The sequence below is a fragment of the Cyprinodon tularosa genome, unplaced genomic scaffold, assembly GCF_016077235.1.
Source record: "Cyprinodon tularosa strain WSP-4 unplaced genomic scaffold, ASM1607723v1 ctg350, whole genome shotgun sequence".
Lineage (NCBI taxonomy): Eukaryota > Metazoa > Chordata > Actinopteri > Cyprinodontiformes > Cyprinodontidae > Cyprinodon > Cyprinodon tularosa.
Genome location: NW_024039064.1, coordinates 192,841 through 210,096, shown reverse-complemented (window position 1 = coordinate 210,096; position 17,256 = coordinate 192,841). Strand labels below are relative to the sequence as shown.

General features: G+C 39.4%; 1 protein-coding gene across 1 annotated transcript in view; it reads right to left on the bottom strand.

Annotated features, from left to right (window-relative positions):
* Nucleotides 1-17,256, bottom strand: part of LOC119789916 (importin-13-like) — a 25,363-nt gene extending 8,107 nt beyond the window's left edge. The window contains exons 1-15 of the mRNA XM_038295109.1: nucleotides 16,866-17,256; nucleotides 16,346-16,471; nucleotides 15,288-15,928; nucleotides 15,078-15,218; nucleotides 13,561-13,702; nucleotides 13,273-13,439; nucleotides 10,046-10,166; nucleotides 7,318-7,465; nucleotides 7,047-7,228; nucleotides 6,944-6,970; nucleotides 6,727-6,861; nucleotides 5,426-5,575; nucleotides 5,260-5,340; nucleotides 5,031-5,168; nucleotides 2,377-2,473 (exon numbers count right to left, since the gene is read on the bottom strand). Coding sequence (XP_038151037.1) covers nucleotides 2,377-2,473; nucleotides 5,031-5,168; nucleotides 5,260-5,340; nucleotides 5,426-5,575; nucleotides 6,727-6,861; nucleotides 6,944-6,970; nucleotides 7,047-7,228; nucleotides 7,318-7,465; nucleotides 10,046-10,166; nucleotides 13,273-13,439; nucleotides 13,561-13,702; nucleotides 15,078-15,218; nucleotides 15,288-15,928; nucleotides 16,346-16,471; nucleotides 16,866-16,934 — 2,365 coding nt within the window. The 5' untranslated portion in view covers nucleotides 16,935-17,256. The remainder of the gene's footprint in view (nucleotides 1-2,376; nucleotides 2,474-5,030; nucleotides 5,169-5,259; nucleotides 5,341-5,425; nucleotides 5,576-6,726; nucleotides 6,862-6,943; nucleotides 6,971-7,046; nucleotides 7,229-7,317; nucleotides 7,466-10,045; nucleotides 10,167-13,272; nucleotides 13,440-13,560; nucleotides 13,703-15,077; nucleotides 15,219-15,287; nucleotides 15,929-16,345; nucleotides 16,472-16,865) is intronic.

Sequence of the window (17,256 nt, the reverse complement as noted above, 5' to 3'; positions counted from 1 at the left end):
AATCATGAACAAGAACACGGGAAACTACAACCACTCCGATCAAAACAAACAAGGGATGAAAATACAGGAAGCACTGGAAAGAAATTCTCACAGCCGGAGCTTAAGGAAGCATTCGCCCAAGGATCACAATATGAGAAGACGTCTCAGCGACACAAGCAGATCACAGGTGCTATTTCACGCTATATCTGTAAAGGCATGGCCCCCGTTTACATAGTCGAGAAAGACAGCTTTCGGGACCATATAATTACCAGTGCAGACACATTTCTTCTTAAATAGGCGAGGCGCCTCCTAGTGGAAAACAAGGTAAATGAAAGACAAGAGAAAAACCTTGCCTTGGAATTTTATAAAATGTCAATAACAAACGAATATTAAATGATTAATTACTGCAGCGCAATAGCCAAGATTCTATACTGTTCACTGTCATGGCCGCAAATTGCATAACTGGTGTTCTTGGTTTGGGGTTGGGATTCTCATATTAGGAAACAAGATGATGGGTAAAAAATAGGCGATGAAAGATTTTTTTCAACCCTGTCCATCTGACGGACTATGAAAACATAAAATGCAACATCAGTTGTGGTATATCGTGATATATATCGTTATAGTGATATAAAATAATCCATATCGTGATATAGTTTTTTTTTCCATATCGCCCAGCCCTACCGCCACTGATTTTCCACTCTTTGCATTTGCTATCCATTGTTAAACTAACACTATGTAACATTTAGCCACTAGGGGCGCTCATCATTTTATCTCCAGGGTTTAGATCACAGGCTTCAAGCAGAAGGATGATCAGACAGATGAAGGTCTGGACAGAGTGAACTGTCCACATTCACATGGACATCCTGCCCTCCTCTCCCATTGACTCTCCTGCTTCTATGAGTTTGTTATCAGCCAAATCAGAAGATGGTGCTGCTCCCTCCACCTTTCACATGACTGTCTCTAAAAAGTCAAATATATATGAATCGTAATAAGTCACCAGGTCCGGATGGTATCAGCCACAGAGTCCTGAATGTTTTGTGCATAGCAGCCCTGTTCGATCCTACAGCACCATTTCACCCTCAAGGCCCATTCATACCTCACGTTTGGCCTGCACGTCCGTATTTCTGGCCGTACGTTCTATCCGTTGACTCCTTCATACCTCCGTCCGTTGAGGTGCGCAATAACCCGTATTTCCTCTAGGTGGCAGTGCTGGGCGCCAATGATTCGTCATTGATCAAAACATGGCGATGGTCCAAGACCTGATTCTGTTGACATTTTGTACTAAAAACTCAATAGCGCCCCCACCGTTTACGGTAGTATTGCTCCGTATTGATCCGTTTCGTCCGTAAGCGTAAGCTCCCGATTTTCGTGTCAAAGTACGGACGAAATCGACGGTTAGAACGTATGAAACACTCCACACGTATCCGTATCCGTCTTTTACGTGAGGTATGAATGGGCCTTCAGTCTGACCCTGGAGACAGTTCCAGTGAGGTGGAAGACCTCATGCCTTGTTCAAGTACCAAAGGAGACTCAGCCAAGAGTCTTCAGTAGGGGCAACAGTTGCTATATTAGAGGAAAATCTTGTTCTGCTCATTCCATAATAATACAAATATTAGCAGAACATATCTAGGATCGGTTAGGCTGAGGTAAAAATGATGTGTATCTGCAACCACCTCCAAAGAAAACAATTTCAGTCAGTTTCTAGCCTTAACTAGTTAAAGCATGGTTGGAAAATTATGAATCTAATATTTTTCTAACTGTTGTGCACACCACACCAAAGCACTGGGAGGTCACGCTCACAACACTCTTCAGTGTGAATGCTGCTACAGAATGAAGATCTGAGTTAGCCATGATCATCTAGATATGAGGGGCTCAATGAGGGAATTTATTTCATCTTTCAGAAAACATTGAAGCATGTTTGGGTTTATATACTCTGTGAGGAGAGGGACACATTTGTCTGAGCTTTGTCTGAACTCATGATACGTTGGCAGCCTTAGAAAAATAAATCAGTCAGTTTTTAGTAATGCTAACCTTGCTAATTGCTGTTTTTTTTAATAGCTAAAGGTAGATTTAACATATTATCTTATTAATGAACCCAAGACTTTACATCAAACACTCTCATAAACTTCATCTCCTAAGAAAGTTAAATAAAATGTATGACTGCTTCAAGAGGCGAGGCTAGAAAAATCTTTTATTACAGTTGTTAAATAGAAGTCTGAAATTGTTAAAATTAAAATAAGAGATTTTCAAAAGTTGCAAATTGGAAAAAAGTCAGTAAATTCTCCTTTGAAGTGTCTTTAATGAACATAATATTTGATATGTAGGAAAGAGCACTGCTTTACAGCAAACTAAAGGACAAAACAAGTCTGTTGGATATAAGAGTTTAGCCTTTATTACCTTGCTGGAATATAGAGAGCGTGGTTGAGGTCAGCACTTCTACAAGTCTTCGGATGTCAGAGAGGTGTTGCTCGTCTCCAGCAAAGATATGCACCATCTAGACAGAGAAAGAAAGAGATAATATTTAATCCAGGCATTTTCACACCCAGGGTTCAGTCCAGGGGTTTCATTTGGAAAGTTTGTGTATGCAACAAAACGGGGTCTGAAACTTGTTAATTTAATCCATTTAATCCATTGAAATTTGGTGATTATAAAAAGCTAACTTTACGAGAAAAAAAAAATGTGCAGCTCCTCACATCACCCCAACCCATCTGAAGGTCGAAGATATTGGATTATGTTGATGACACAGATGGTGACTTAGGTGGGGAAGCGAAGCCAGAATACATCACATTTATTTTCACTTGAAACTTTAATCATAGATTGACTTTTTTGGATTTGAAACCATAGTGTGATTTATGCTGCCCCATCCAATTAAAAATAAGATTCATAAACAAGCTTAAATTAAAAGTGAAAGCCCACACAATATTCAGCCATTTCCTCACAATCACATTCCATCCCCCCGGTGATCAGCAAGGTAAGTCGTACCGCGGATCAATAAATAAATATAACAAACGGATTGCTGTAAACAAGTGCACGATGGACGCTGTGACTATGCTGGAGTCTATGGACTCGAAATTTCCTACAATGTACCTTGAAAAGTAGTGATCATCCATGATTGCTAGATGAGCAGATATATCCTGGAATGCTTTGCGACGAGAGCTGTCCTTGCAAAGCATCATGGGATTTGTTGTGACAAACACCACAATGCTGTTGACGACAGATAACAAAGATGGCGCAGCGAAAAGTAGTGATCATCTGTCCGAACGCTCAGTTAACTGAGTTCACTATAAGATAAGATTTAGGGGTTAGGGCAGAGGTTTGGACAACTTTTTCCTAACACAGGATTAAAACAGGTTATCAGCTGATCAGATGCCATAAAGCAATGCTCTTGGACTTATGTTTTGTACCAAAAATATATTGAATTAAAGGTAGAAATATTTTTACATTTAAAATTAGCCAAAAATAGACGATGCTTCATGATGCATTTAGTTTTTTTAAAGATACAAGATAATCAAAGAAGGATTAAACAAAAGATGATATAGCTGAAACAAGTGTTTTCGTTGATATTTTTTTCTTTTTTCTTTGTTAATAACAACTTTTGGTTTCTTTACCAGCGCAAATTTCCGCACAGGCGTTAAACATAATCAAAAATTAATTGACTCTCTGTCTGAGGTCGGCTTTAGAAACAAAATCATTTTCTTTATCCATAAAGCTGAGATATCATAGTAAGATGTAAACTAAAATAATCAGTCCATAAATCAGACTTTAAAGCTGTCATTAATAGTACTTAAGTTACTACTTTGCTGTGGTTGCTATTGCAGGGTTCGTACAGGTGCTGCAAATCCTCGAAAATGCTTGCATTTTGACGTGTTTTCAAGGTTTGAAAAGTGCTTATATTTTGGATGAAATGCTTGAAAATGCTTGAAATTGTAACTATTTCTTTCGCAACAAATACCTATCTAACTGAATCGTGTGTTTATTAAATGGAGAAATAAAATGTTGGAGAGCCCGAAAATTAAACCTGCTCGCTTATGTGTGACTGCGATCTGCCAGTCTATTTCCATGTGTGACTCCGCCCCCATGAAACCACTACGGCACCATGCCGGGAGGTTGTGGTTTCAATGAACGTTGGCTGGGAGATGAAAAATACAAATTATGAATTAAACGGGGACAAACCCCACAAGTTGCCTCTTGTAAAGTCTGCAAAAAAGATGTGCAGCTTTTCACAATGGGCGAGTCTGTACTCTCGAGTCACATGAAGGGTAAGTCATAGACTTTTAAGTAAGCCAACTGAAGTACCCTAGTACGCGTTAACGTTAGCGTCTATTTGTTTACGCTAGTAACTGCTAGCTAGGAATTCACAGGCTAAGTTACTGAGTGACTGAGAGTACAGTGTGATAATGTAATGTTAGTATTGCAGTGTTTCCCACAGCACTATCTTGGCGAGGCGGCCAAACTCACCACCTCGCCAACGTTCCAAGAAAAAGAAAAGGTAAGTAGTTAATTAAAACTGATAATAGAAAATTAATATCTGCCTCGTGTGCTCTGACAAATTAAGATAGGATTTAGTCTTATGTATTCATTTCGAACCCTTCCCCCCCCCACCCCCCCAAGTCATCTACGCAAAGATGGTTCCGGCCGACAACACTAAATAATAATTTAGACTATGTATTGGTATGTAATTTACAGTGGTGTAAGGTTCTGGGAAAAAAATTGATCTTGACAGTGCTTGAAAAGTGCTTGATTTTGACTTTATAACATTGATCAGTTGGCTAATTTTAATAAACAATGAGATTCATGGGTGCTTTGAGTGGACCATTTATGGGTTGAGGTGGGTGGGCAGTGAGCCTTAAACACAGACTTTAAGGTACAGCTGTGATCCATAAAGAAAAATGTTTTTTTTTTATCTGTTCACATGGTTTTATAAATAAGATCTTTTTTTTTTTTTTTTTTTTTGACGTACTCCATTTTTAGGTCTTGGGCATAGGTACAACTTTAGAATGAATCCATACGCAGCGTTTTATAAATGAGACCCCAGATCTGTGACTCCATACTTGACGTGTCAGGTCCAGAGCAGGGGCTTGTGGGTAAGCGTTGTAGATCTGTCCCAGCGTCTCACTCAGCTGGGGCACCATGGGGCCGAAATCATGCAGGAGAGTCCGGATTGACTTGTCGAAGATCCCGCACACTGCCTGAGAAGGGAGGATCATTAAACAAGCAAAAGTTGTTCAAATATGCAGGTGAAGGGATGAAGGAGCTAAAATTAAAAACCAAAAATCTCACCTCCACTACTTCTGAGTCATGAATCCATTTGCTAACGATGGTCTGGATTAAAGGGAAAAGTTGCTGCAGCACAACTACGACCTAAAGATGTGAAAGAAAAAAAAAGCACGTAAAACTTTCATCCTTTTTTTTAATGAAATACTACAAAGGTTTTCTGCAGACTTACTGGGTTCTGAACGCTCTTTGAGGAGGAGAGGCTGGTGCTGGCGCCTTCCTCCTCTAAACCATCCCATTGCCTGTTGACATCCAGGGTGGTAAAGAGGCTGGATAACATGCCCAGGATGTAAACAATGCTCTGTTTATTTGCAGGACTGGGCTATAAAGAGAGAAAATTTAATGTAAAAAAATTTTTAAGACTAAACCTCATATATTTTTAATTTTTTTGAAGGGAATTCTGCCTCTGCTACACTACTTTAATAACTTAAAGTTAAGATGCATGAAGAGAAACTTTGAAAAAAAAATCTGCTGCTCCTGATTTTCCAAATCTGAGCGATTTATTTAACCCTGACATCACATATATGATGTCAGGAGGACACAAGGATTCAAACTGTAACTTTATTGCGGTAGAACAGTGGCTACCTGTAGCCCTATATATAGGCGCACTGACCGATTACAAGATATTACACACCTGTGATGCTAATTAGTGGACACACCTTGATTTAATATGTCCCTTTGGTCACATTATTTTGAATCTTTTCTAAAAGGTACCATTATTTTTATCCAGACCTGTTTCATGAGTTTATTTTTTCATAGTTTTTTTTTTTTTTTTTTACCTCTATTGTTAGTTTTTTGGGGATTCAAGTTATTTCTGTCACCATTGTGGGTTTTCTTTCAATATAAACGAAGGGTACCAACAATTGTGTCCATGTGTTTATAATATAACACGATGTTGTGAAGGTCAGTTTAAGTTGAATACTTTGCAAAAAAAAAAAAACTAACAATATATTGAAATAAAAGGTAGAAAGATTTTTACAGTTAAAATTAGCCAAAAATAGACAATGCTTCATGATGCATTTAGGTTTTTTTAAAGATACCAAAATAATCAAAGAAAGATTAAACAAAAGATGATGTAGCTGAAATAAGAACATTTTCGCCCATGTTAAATTATTTTGAATCTTTTCTAAAGATACCATCCATTTTATTATTTATTATTACTTTTTTGGGATTCAAGTTATTTCTGTGATCATTGTGGGTTTCCTTTCATTATAAACGAAGGGTACCAACAATTGTGTCCATGTGTTTATAATATAACACGATGTTGTGAAGGTCAGTTTAAGTTGAATGCTTGCACAAAAAAACATAAAATAGTGGAACACAACAATAAAAGAACACTAAAAATCTAATAAAAAAACCATAATAAAAAACAGAAATCTTGCAGATTTATGCCTGATCTTGTCATGTGTCTCACATTATATTCTATATTTAAGTATAAGATTTGTTTTTTTTTCGGACTCCTTTGATGCGTACCTCCTGTTGGGTCAGTGAGTCCAGCTGCTGGATGTGGGGGGTGATGAGTGAGTGCAGTCTGCCTAAAATATCCTCTGCTGGCAGAGACGACAGCAGGAAACCCAAAGCCTGCATCAGCCACATGCACTGGCTGCTCTGCACACACACACACAAAAATGCAGCTGCTTTTTTATTTACCGATTTAGATTTAATAAATCGTCCAGGATTCCTTACTCACCTCGTGGATTTCCTTAAATAGTGCATCCTTATAAAAAAGAGCAAAACAAATCTGTGTTAAAAACACGCCTCAGGCTGGTGTGATGACAGGTTGTGTGTCTGACCTGAGCGACAGCAAGAACGTCCTGAGCGTAAGGGGCCAGGTCCTGCCGGCACTCCCTGCAGATCCTTTTGAGTGTGGAGATACTGGACACAGACAGCTCTGCCTTCACAAGGCCCCGCAGCACCATGGGTAATATGCCGCCCAGCATCACAGGATGGTCGGCCAACCACTCAGCCAGTGACCCTTACAGGTGGCAGAAATTGAAAAGTTTGGACTCATTAGATGATTAGATTTTTATTTTTTGAATAAACCTCAAAGTTCTCTGTTGATACCTATGGTGTACATGACTGTGTCAGCCAGCATCACGTTGCTGATGTTGATTCTAGGGATCAGACCGATCAGTCCAGGGATAACATCGGAGTAGTTCACGTCGATGGTCTCGGCTATGGACTGGAAGCCGAACAGCAAAGCTTCAGTGTCCTAAGGATGGTAAAGAAGGGGGCTGTAAGGAAATGAGGACTGAAAAGGAAGCTTTTCAGATGCAAAATGAGGCGGCGACTCTGATTACAGAAGCTACACTGATTGTTAGCAGAAACAAGGTAAACAAAATCAGCCTGAACTGAGGCTACGCTAATTCTTAGTAGCATCCATCCATCCATCAAACACATCCTTTAATCCAATATAGTTGTGGCGGATGATCCTCCAACCACATCATGTTACTATTTTTTTTTCTTGCTTTATATTATATTACAGTTTATGTTTAAGTTGGTTATTTCTTTTAAACAGGTATTTTCTAATGGGTGCACACTTTAGTTAATGTCTGTCTGAATGGTTTATTTACACTTGTTCTTTTGTTTGAGGTGCTGATGATGCAAACCAGCTGGAGGAGGAAACCTGGAGCGTACCATTTGCTTTCTGAAAGTCTAACGGGGGGAGATTTGTTTCAAGTTCTTTTTTATTAGATTATTTGTCAATTAAATACTCACTTATAATTGTTTCTGCTAAGTAAAAGTTAGTTTTGCTTTATTTGTTTCATAGAATGGTTTAGTTAATTTTGTATTTATTGGTGCTTTTGTTATATTGTGCCTCCCTCATGTGGTCGACTTGGGTTACTCCATCCCTTTTTAAGCAGCCATTAGTTCTTTGTTTGCAGGTCAGTTTTTTTTTTTTGTTTGAGTTGGATCCTCAGTTGACCTCAGTTAAATTGGGCCCAGATCCATGTTATTTATTATTAAAGTTATTTTGTATTGCTTTTGAGCCTTTGTTAACCATTTTTGACACAATTAAATGAATTGTATGGCCAATCCAGCCCTGTTCACTGACACAGAATCTCTCTCTATCGTCTCTTATTGTTCCAATCACTCCTTTTGTGTTCTAATGACTGCAGTAATTTCTGTGTAATTTTGTATTTTATTTTAGAAGTGCTTAAAAAAGATGCAAACCCTGCATCTGCAAAAGAAAATCGATTTTCATGCAGTTAATGTTTATATTTGCATATCCTCCGCACATGAATTTGCACGGTTTGGTTATTAGAATATGACCTGCACACTGATAAAGACACTCAGGGTGTCTGCTACAATGACTCTTCAAATGGCCTAACGACACAACAATAGGCCCGTAAGCAACATTATCTGGGTGGGGCCCCATAAGAAGTATAACACCCCATTCCCCCATACCTCTTTTTGGTATCCTTCGTCGCTAACACATTGTAAGTAACGGTTATGGTTTTAATCTACGCTCTGGATTACCCACAATTCAAAGTCATAGTGTAAAAAATAAAATACTCAAATACATCGTTCTTTTAAGATCTTTTTTGTGGTTTGAAACATATTATATGAGCATATTTTTTACCAACCTTCTAATGAACTATACACAGTTATTAACTTAGTAATTAAACGTACCACAGTCTGATTTGCTATTGGTGTCATGTTTAAACGGCTCACCAATATGTTGAAATCTGCCATGTTTTGTGGTATAAATAAGGTCCGGTCAGACAGAGTAGTATCAGGTGGGTAAAATAGTAATTTTTGGCACCATTACATTTGGCAAAGAGACACCCTAGTCCACAATTGCTTAGGGGGGCTATAAGGAGTCATTGACGGGGCCCCTAAGAGGTCTGGGGCCCCTAAGCACCTGCAGTCTCTGCTTACTGATAGTTACGCCATTGACTCTTCATCCCTTTGGCTAAAATTGATTAAGAGAAAGCTTCTTTTCTGAACAACAGATATAAATGCATGTTTTAGCATTTTCTCCACTGACTAATTGCACTCAATTTGCACAAAAAATAACTAGTTTTAAAAGAAAGCGGAATGTACGCTATGCAATCCAGGATACCTCAGCACTGTTGATGCTTAAACTTCAACCTCACAGAAAATCTGTGGGCAAAAAGATGAGAGAAATAAGAGAAATCAAAGCCAGCAGAACAGACCTGCTGTTGTTCAAGCAACCTATGTCTTCTGAACAGCTTCTAAGCATTACTCATTGCATTCACTGAAAAAAAATCGAAATCTAAATAAGTAATTTTTTTCTTATAATAAGTGCATTTGTTCTTGGATTGAGGAGGTAAAAGAGACATTTTGCCAACGGAACAAGACAATTTACACTTAAAATAAGAAAACTCAATTTATTGTCTTATTTCAAGAGCATCTTATCTAATTTCCTTATTTTAAGAATAAAAACACTCATTCCATTGGCAAACTGTCTTATTTACGTACTCAAATTAAGGGTAAATACGCTTACTTAGGGATTTTTTTACTTATTGATCGTTTTTCAAAAAACCCTCCCTTCAAGTTTAGATTACATTTACTGTCTTTTTTATTAAAATTTTCAGAAACACATTACATTTTCCAATAAAAAATGTAAAACACACACATCAATCTGTGTTAAATATATCAATATAATTAGTTTCCCTTTTTTAATTGAATTACTGAAGTCGTTTAGCTTTTGGATGTTTTTTCTAATCTACAGATCTGTTAATCCTGACAGTTTTTCACTGTAAATCACCTGTTTAAAAAAAAAAAGAAGAAACATGCAGTGGATGCAGTTTGTTCGAGACATTACCTGCCATACTGCGGACTGTTGGGGGTCCATGAGCAGCCTGCCCAGCCTGTCATAGAGGTTACTAAGCAGCTCAGCTCCCAGCATTTCATACACATACATTAGAGTATCTGAGATGTCCACCCTTGGAAATAAAACAGCCCAGGTAACAGAGATGAGGGTACAACTCAGGTGTAACAGTCAAATGTAAAACAGCTAGAGAAGGTTAGTCCAAAATAAAATAGCTTGAATTCATTTTACATCATATCATCGGAATAAGGCAAACTTTAGAGGAAATACTTTTTTATGTGGAAAAAAACCCCAGATATAATTTGTGTAAAAATAGCGAGTCAAATGTATCAAATTTTTTTTTAAGATGTTATCCTTAGTTTTGTTCTTCTCTCAGATAGTCTAATGTACAGGAAGTGATGCTGGGGGAATTTCAATGCCTGGTTATCAGAGGTGTGAAGTAACAAAGTACAAATACTTTGTTACTGTACTTAAGTACACTTTTTAGGTATCTATACTTTACTCCATTACTTATTTTTCCTCCTACTTCTGACTTCTACTCATTAGATTTTCACACAAGTATCTGTACTTTCTATTCCTTACATTTTTAAAACAAACGTTACTCGTTACTTTTAGCTTCGGTTTATTTTTTTTTATTATTTATTTTACGCCTTGTGCGCCGTCCAATGCAGATCATTGGCTCCATCCACATCTAGTGAAAACTAGTGTGATTGGATGAGTCATATAACACAATCACTCACTGGTTAGCTAAAGGAAATCATCAGAAGCAAGCAGGTGTTCTTCAAACTGCTAACGTGAACTGTCTATGCCATGCTACCATGTTGGATTCAGAAAAAGATGTTGAAATGTCTGAAAGGTCGGACACAGGCGAGAGCGTATCGGGAGACGCAGACCAACAAGACCTCCCTCATCCTTTGCCCTATCGCAAAGAAATTTTCGTCATAGTCAAAAAATTTTGCTTTCAATTCATATAGTGGCATCTGGCTGTTTTTTTAAATGTTACTTTATACTTTAAGTAGTTTTTGGAGCACATAATTTTTCACTTTTACTAGAGTAAAGAGGTTTTTTTAAACGGCAGTATCTATACTTCTACATAAGTAACAAATGTGTGAACTTTTGACACCACTGCTGGTTAGGCTAAACTGAGACCTGCCCGGTGGGAGAGAGTGAGAAGCTCTGAGTGGGTCTTTCAACCCTTTAGGTCTTCATATTTCTGGGGCAGCTTTACATTTTATTGCACTATGACAAAATCTAACTTACACAAATTAGAGTATATTTTATCTTTGCAGGAAAAAATATATGTATGATATCTAGATTTATATCTGGACTTTGACTAGGCCATTTTAGCTCTGGTTGGTTTTTCAAAATCTTGTCCTGATTGAAAGGGATCCAACTCTGTAGTCTTAAGTCTTACAAGATCTAACTGTCTCACTAACTTTGTTTTTCTTTGTTGTCCTGTTTTTAGCTCCATCCAATCAGGTTTTTAGCTCCATCCAATCAACAGAGGTGTTAAAAAAGAACATACAATTCCCTACTTAACTAAAAGTATAAATACCAGTGTAAAAGAGAAACAGAGTAAAGCTAAAAGTACCAACTGACCTCTTTTAGAGACATTTTGTAAGCTTTTAGTGAAAAGTACCTTTAAAATAGCATTTTTATTTGACCATTTATGGCCAAAACATTGTTTGATGAGCAGTAGACACATTAGTAGTTCAGCTCTGATGCATCGATACGCCTGTAGCCTATTTTCATTCATTTATTTGGGGTCTGAAGTTCCTGCGCTGTTTGGCAGGTGTGACCTCAAGTGCGTCCATGTTACATGGCTAAGACCTAGCAAACAATTAAAACTTTATACTCAAGATAGATGTCGTGGATACTCAGAAGGGACTGTTATGCAGCTCAACACACACCAATGGAAACTCTGCGTAAGGTGGAAAAAGTTTTAGAAAACCTTGCCAAGTACGTATGTACGAGAGTGCGCTTCAAAAACGAGCAGAAGAGTCCTGCAGTTCTGTCTTTTGGCCACAGGTGGCAGTATAGCTTGAAAATTCCATCATGTCTCTTTAAGTAAAAGTAGGAAAGATCAGGTTCTACGGTACATTGGACAAAGTACAACAGTAAAATTAAGTCTTTGTCTTAATTGATCCAAAAGAAAAAAAGGATTTTATAAGCAGATGCTTATTTTTATTTTTTTGCTCACTTAGTTGGTAGAGAAAATGTAAAAACGTTTCGGCTCAGTTTAATTTTATTATATAATGCAAACAGCAGTCCAGCATGACTTGCTGGAAACTTTTAGACTACTAGTTTTCACAGCAATAAAGGTGTAAATTGCATTAAACTTGAAATTGAACCAGAAACAAAAGCAACATGTACATTTAGAATATAGCAAAAGCGGATCGAGGGGGGGGTCCTGAATCTGATCCATCATCTGAAATATTTCCCAACCCTCTGTGTTCATCCATGTCTCTATCAGCAGCTACATTTAAAGGAACACAAATAATAAATTGAAGGCATGATCAGACCAAAAATGTTCCACGTAAACATGTCAGACTGAAGATTTTAATCTGATTTAGTCTCTTTGGAAAAAAATTTGGTTTTTGCTGGTCGCCATTCCGATTGGCGTTCATGTACACAACTAGAAAACTCTGCGCATGTTTAAATTCTTTAATCTGATCGAATGCTTGGAACATTTATAAAAACGTCATGATTGGATCATTTTACTTAGTGTTCATCCTGGAAATCACATCTCAACGGAGCTAGTGTCTTTCTATAAACAAACTGGGCTATAGTAAGTCTTCATGCTCTTCATTTTCTCTCTGTTTTGTTTCAAAGTAAGGAGTAGAAAGCCCAGATATTTGGGTTCAAATGCAGTGAGTAAAAGTGAAAAGTCCTCAGGATTATAAATACTCAACTAAAGTACTAATATCAAAAAAAGCTACTCATATAAAGTAACTAACTATTTATACACAGTTACATGAAACCTGTGTCGATCAAAGCATCAACTTTGACGAGCTTGCAATACCTTGCAGTATAAAGGCAAACCCCACAGCATAATACTGCCACCGTTGTGTTTTACTGAGGGTGTGGTGTGTTCAGGGAATGTGGACTGTATATATAAGGCTATAGACAGAAATAAGACATCCCAGCTTTTCTTGAGGAACTGCTTTGGATTAGCAGATTTTTCTGCACCTGATCTAAGAGATGACTGAAAGCATCCTCACCTGTAGATTCGAAACTGCTCCTTGTCATCCGAGGACCAGGAGTCGTACTCCTCCTGGGAGGGATAGTGGGATTTGAGCAACAATACATCCACCAGCTGGAAGTAAACTGGCTTATAGACCTGCAGGTAAACCGCCTGCTTTTCTTCCTCAAAAGAGAGAATGTCGTCCTGGAAGTCCAATGAAAAGCAACAGAGAGACTGATAAGCATTAATGAATGCATGTAATTACAAGTTGTTGTTTTTTTCCATGATAGAAGAAAAGGTAGAACCGATGTTTGTGTTTCCGCACCTGCAGTGTGTACCAGAAGGTGAGCGTCAGGGAGCTTGTGGTCTCATTAACTGGGTAGTGTCCAGGGATTCCAGTACAGAATAGAATCATGTTCACCAAAGCCAGATATTCCTGCCAGTGGTCCAGCTGTTCCAACATAACCCTACCAGGGATAAAAACTAATATGCAACAGCTGCAGGTTTTAGTTTGTGTGTGTGTAGTCTAATGTTACGTTCAGACCGCACGCGCTAAAGGCAGCAGAAGCAGCTGGTTTACATGCAAAATCAACGGTTGACGCACATCAAGGCGCAGCAAAAGGTCCTGCAGCAGGACACACTGCGAAAGCAGCAGCTGCTGTAGTTGGAAATATTAAACTTTTGCTGCTAGATGCACAACATCAACCAATCAGAGAAGCTGATCTGGGAGCTGTCAGGGTGACAGACACAGCACTGCTGATGCAGAGCGCTGAAACAGTTTATTAACGCCTAAATTAACTTCAAATGCTTGCAAAACAGTGGTGAAAAACTGTGAAGAGGCGACCGGGCCAGAGGCTGCCATTGAACTGGATTTCGAGGGACAGAGAACTGCTGTATACCGCAGGTGTACTGGGGTCTGAGCAGCTCTGACAGCGAAATAATATTTGAAGGCAGGATCATTATCTTGATGAACCTGCTGCACAGATGAAGTTTTCAGATGGACTTTCTCACTTAAAAACATATTAAAATGTCATGATCTGGCCTGTTTGCTCTCCCTTAATTAGTAATTCCTCTCACCTGTCATTTTCCCTCCCTGCCTCAATTATAATTTATTCCTCTCACCTGTTTCCTCTGGTTTATATTCAGTTCAGCCTGAGCATTCAGTGCCAGATCATTATTTGTCTTTCTGTTAGCTTTATTCCTTGGTTCATGTCATGGATGCTGGCAGCCAGTGGAAAAACGTTTTTTGTGTTTGTCTCGTCTCCTGATCGTCCACTGTTCCTCCCCCGCGGAGTCCTCTGGGTTTTTGGCTCTATATGTGGGGAGGTTCAGTTTTTATCCGGTAAGCCTGGCTCCAGGGAGGAGACCAGTTTAAAGGTCCTGCATCACGTTCGGGTTCCACGTCCCGTCTCGGCTACCCTCTTCCACTGAGCCTGCTCAGCTGCACCTGATCCTGTCTGCTCCTTTTTATCCACTTAAAACATTTAATATAGAAAAGCTGCTCTCTGAAGACACATCTGGACACACTTTTCAGGAGCATGAAAGCTGCTCTTGATGTGTGTCTGACCTTGATGTGAACAAGGATCAAAAATGAAGCAACAAGAAGCTTTTTTGCTGCTTCTAGGCCTTGCGGTTTAAACGTAGCATAAGCATTTTTACAATGCAGGGATCATTTTCCTAACATTCCTGCCTTTTGTTGTGGGGATCAAACGGTCACAAAATGCTGTTCTTGGGCTAGCGTTAGAGGTTTGGACATAGAAATCAATCGACAATGAATGGAAGCCAATAAAAAGTTCTTGTTTTGACAGGATAATCTCCTAATGGGTGTGTATGTGGTGATACCTGGAGTGTGTTTCCCCCAAAGCAACAGCAATGCGACAGATACCATGGGTGGTTTCCATGTCCCCGTGTTGAGCTGCTGTCTTCAGCTGGTCATAAAGGCCCAGAACCAGAGGCATCAGGCTCAGCAGAGCATCAATGAACCTGCACACAAGAGTACTGGGTCACGCTGCTGATACCTGAAGGCTGCCTATGATCCTCCTCCGTTCTCACCTCTGGCAATCCGGCTGTGAGATGGCAGTAACTATAGTCTCCACGGCAGTGTCGAACAGCCCTGGGTCAGACAGCACTGTGAAACAGTCCTGGACCAGTTCCTGACTTTCCCCTAGTGGCACATCCAGACCCACCCAGCTAGAAAAGCAGCGGAGAACTTTCTCCTTCACCTGAACAGACGAGTCCTGGCTTTGTAGGAGTTGTCGGAGCATGCCGCACACCACAGCCCACTCCCCGGCTAAAGCTTCCCTCAGCTGGGCGCGACGAGCTTGGGCCAGGCGCCCACTTTGGAACTCCTCTGGAAGTACAGTGAGGAGCTCCAGGAGAGCAAGACAATGTGCATGGGGGTCCGGAGATGGTTTTGCACCAGGGCTTTCTTCCGAATTTGGTTTCTGAGGTTGGAATGCCCTCACCAAGTCTGCCACTGGCTTGGACCAGGCTTGAGGGATTAAGTTCAGAGCCATTGAGGCAAGCGCCACACACAAACGAGTCAGCACCATTTTAGGGCCAGAGGAGAAGTGTAAGATATGAGAAAGAAGCTGTATCCTGAGGTCCTCATGCTGTTCTTCAGGGAGGTCCCCCCAGTGACGGGAGATCTTAATGTGAAGGGTGCTGGCACCAAAAAACTGAACCTCCGGGATCTATGAAGACACAAATTTGGAGGAAAACTAATTAGGAGTCAGCACAAGATCAATTTCTAATGAACATTTCAAGGTTTTCTTGTCTTGACTTCTTGTCCCAAACAAAATACTGAAGTTTGGCAAAATAGATGTGTCACTGATTTCCATTCAAAGCTCAGATAACAAAGCAGAACATCTTTCATTTTCAGTCTCAGTCTCTAGCAACATAATTTCTAGGTTTACCTCTGACTTTTAAACTCTTTCCTTTAACTTCAAATTAAAGAAAAACTTCCCTAACAAAGAGAGGATGGTGCAATCATATTCTTAAATATCAGAGCTAATCAGGCTGAAAAATCATCTGATCATACACTAACAGTTAAATCAGTGCATCTGGGGAATTAATAAAAAATTAAAGGTTAAATGTGGTTAAAACAGAACCTTATCTGGGGCGAGCAGGGCCCAGCAGAACTGCCATGCCTGTGCAGAGGCCTGGGCTCTGGTCAACCACTTCTGAGCTACATTCTTGTGCTCCATGTCTGGATCCAAGTACAGCTGGTAGAGAGCCTGCAGAGGGAAGGGAAACTGATGTAAAGGGGAGCATTGAACAGAATAAGCAATGCAGAATTTCTGCAAAAATGATGGAATAAAAATATTTACCTCTAATTAAACTGAAATGTGTTAATGACCATGCATGCTGGAGGACCAATTCCTTAGACAGTAAAAATGTGTTGTCATAGGAACTAATCCAAGGCACATGCTGTTGGTTATTATTAGGACAGCATATGCTTAAAGCTGGAATCAAGTTACAAATGGACCACTTTCCTAAACGCTAAACCAGTTATTTCCCAGACAAAGCTTTGATTTTTATTTCAAACCGACTTAAATGATAATTATAATTTAAAAAAAATATTTGTATACACATTTTGCATTTATAACTGTATTTAAAGTATAATCTCACCGTCTCTATGTTGTCCTGTGTAAACTCAAGCTCCACCGGGTTCTGTCCTGGGATGGCTTCGGACTCCATCAGGCACAGATTCAGTAAATAATAAATAGAAATATACTTTTTAAAGCTCTCCAAAAGTGAGCCCAATGAGTCTGTTGGCGCTCTCAGCCCTCCACGCAGCCCACGCGGGTTGCCAAAGCGCTCAGGTGTGGTGACATGCTGACCTTTTTAAAAAAAAAGTTGCCTTATTTTGCAAAGAGACCCCCAAAGGTGAGGATCTAAAGTTGACTGCCTGTTTTCACTTAAAGCCCCTGAAAGGTCAGGAAGTGTATTAGGACAACCTTTACGGAGCTGACTGCGCTCCTAAGAGGCGCTCCTGACGCAGACAGCTGCGCCTCTGACG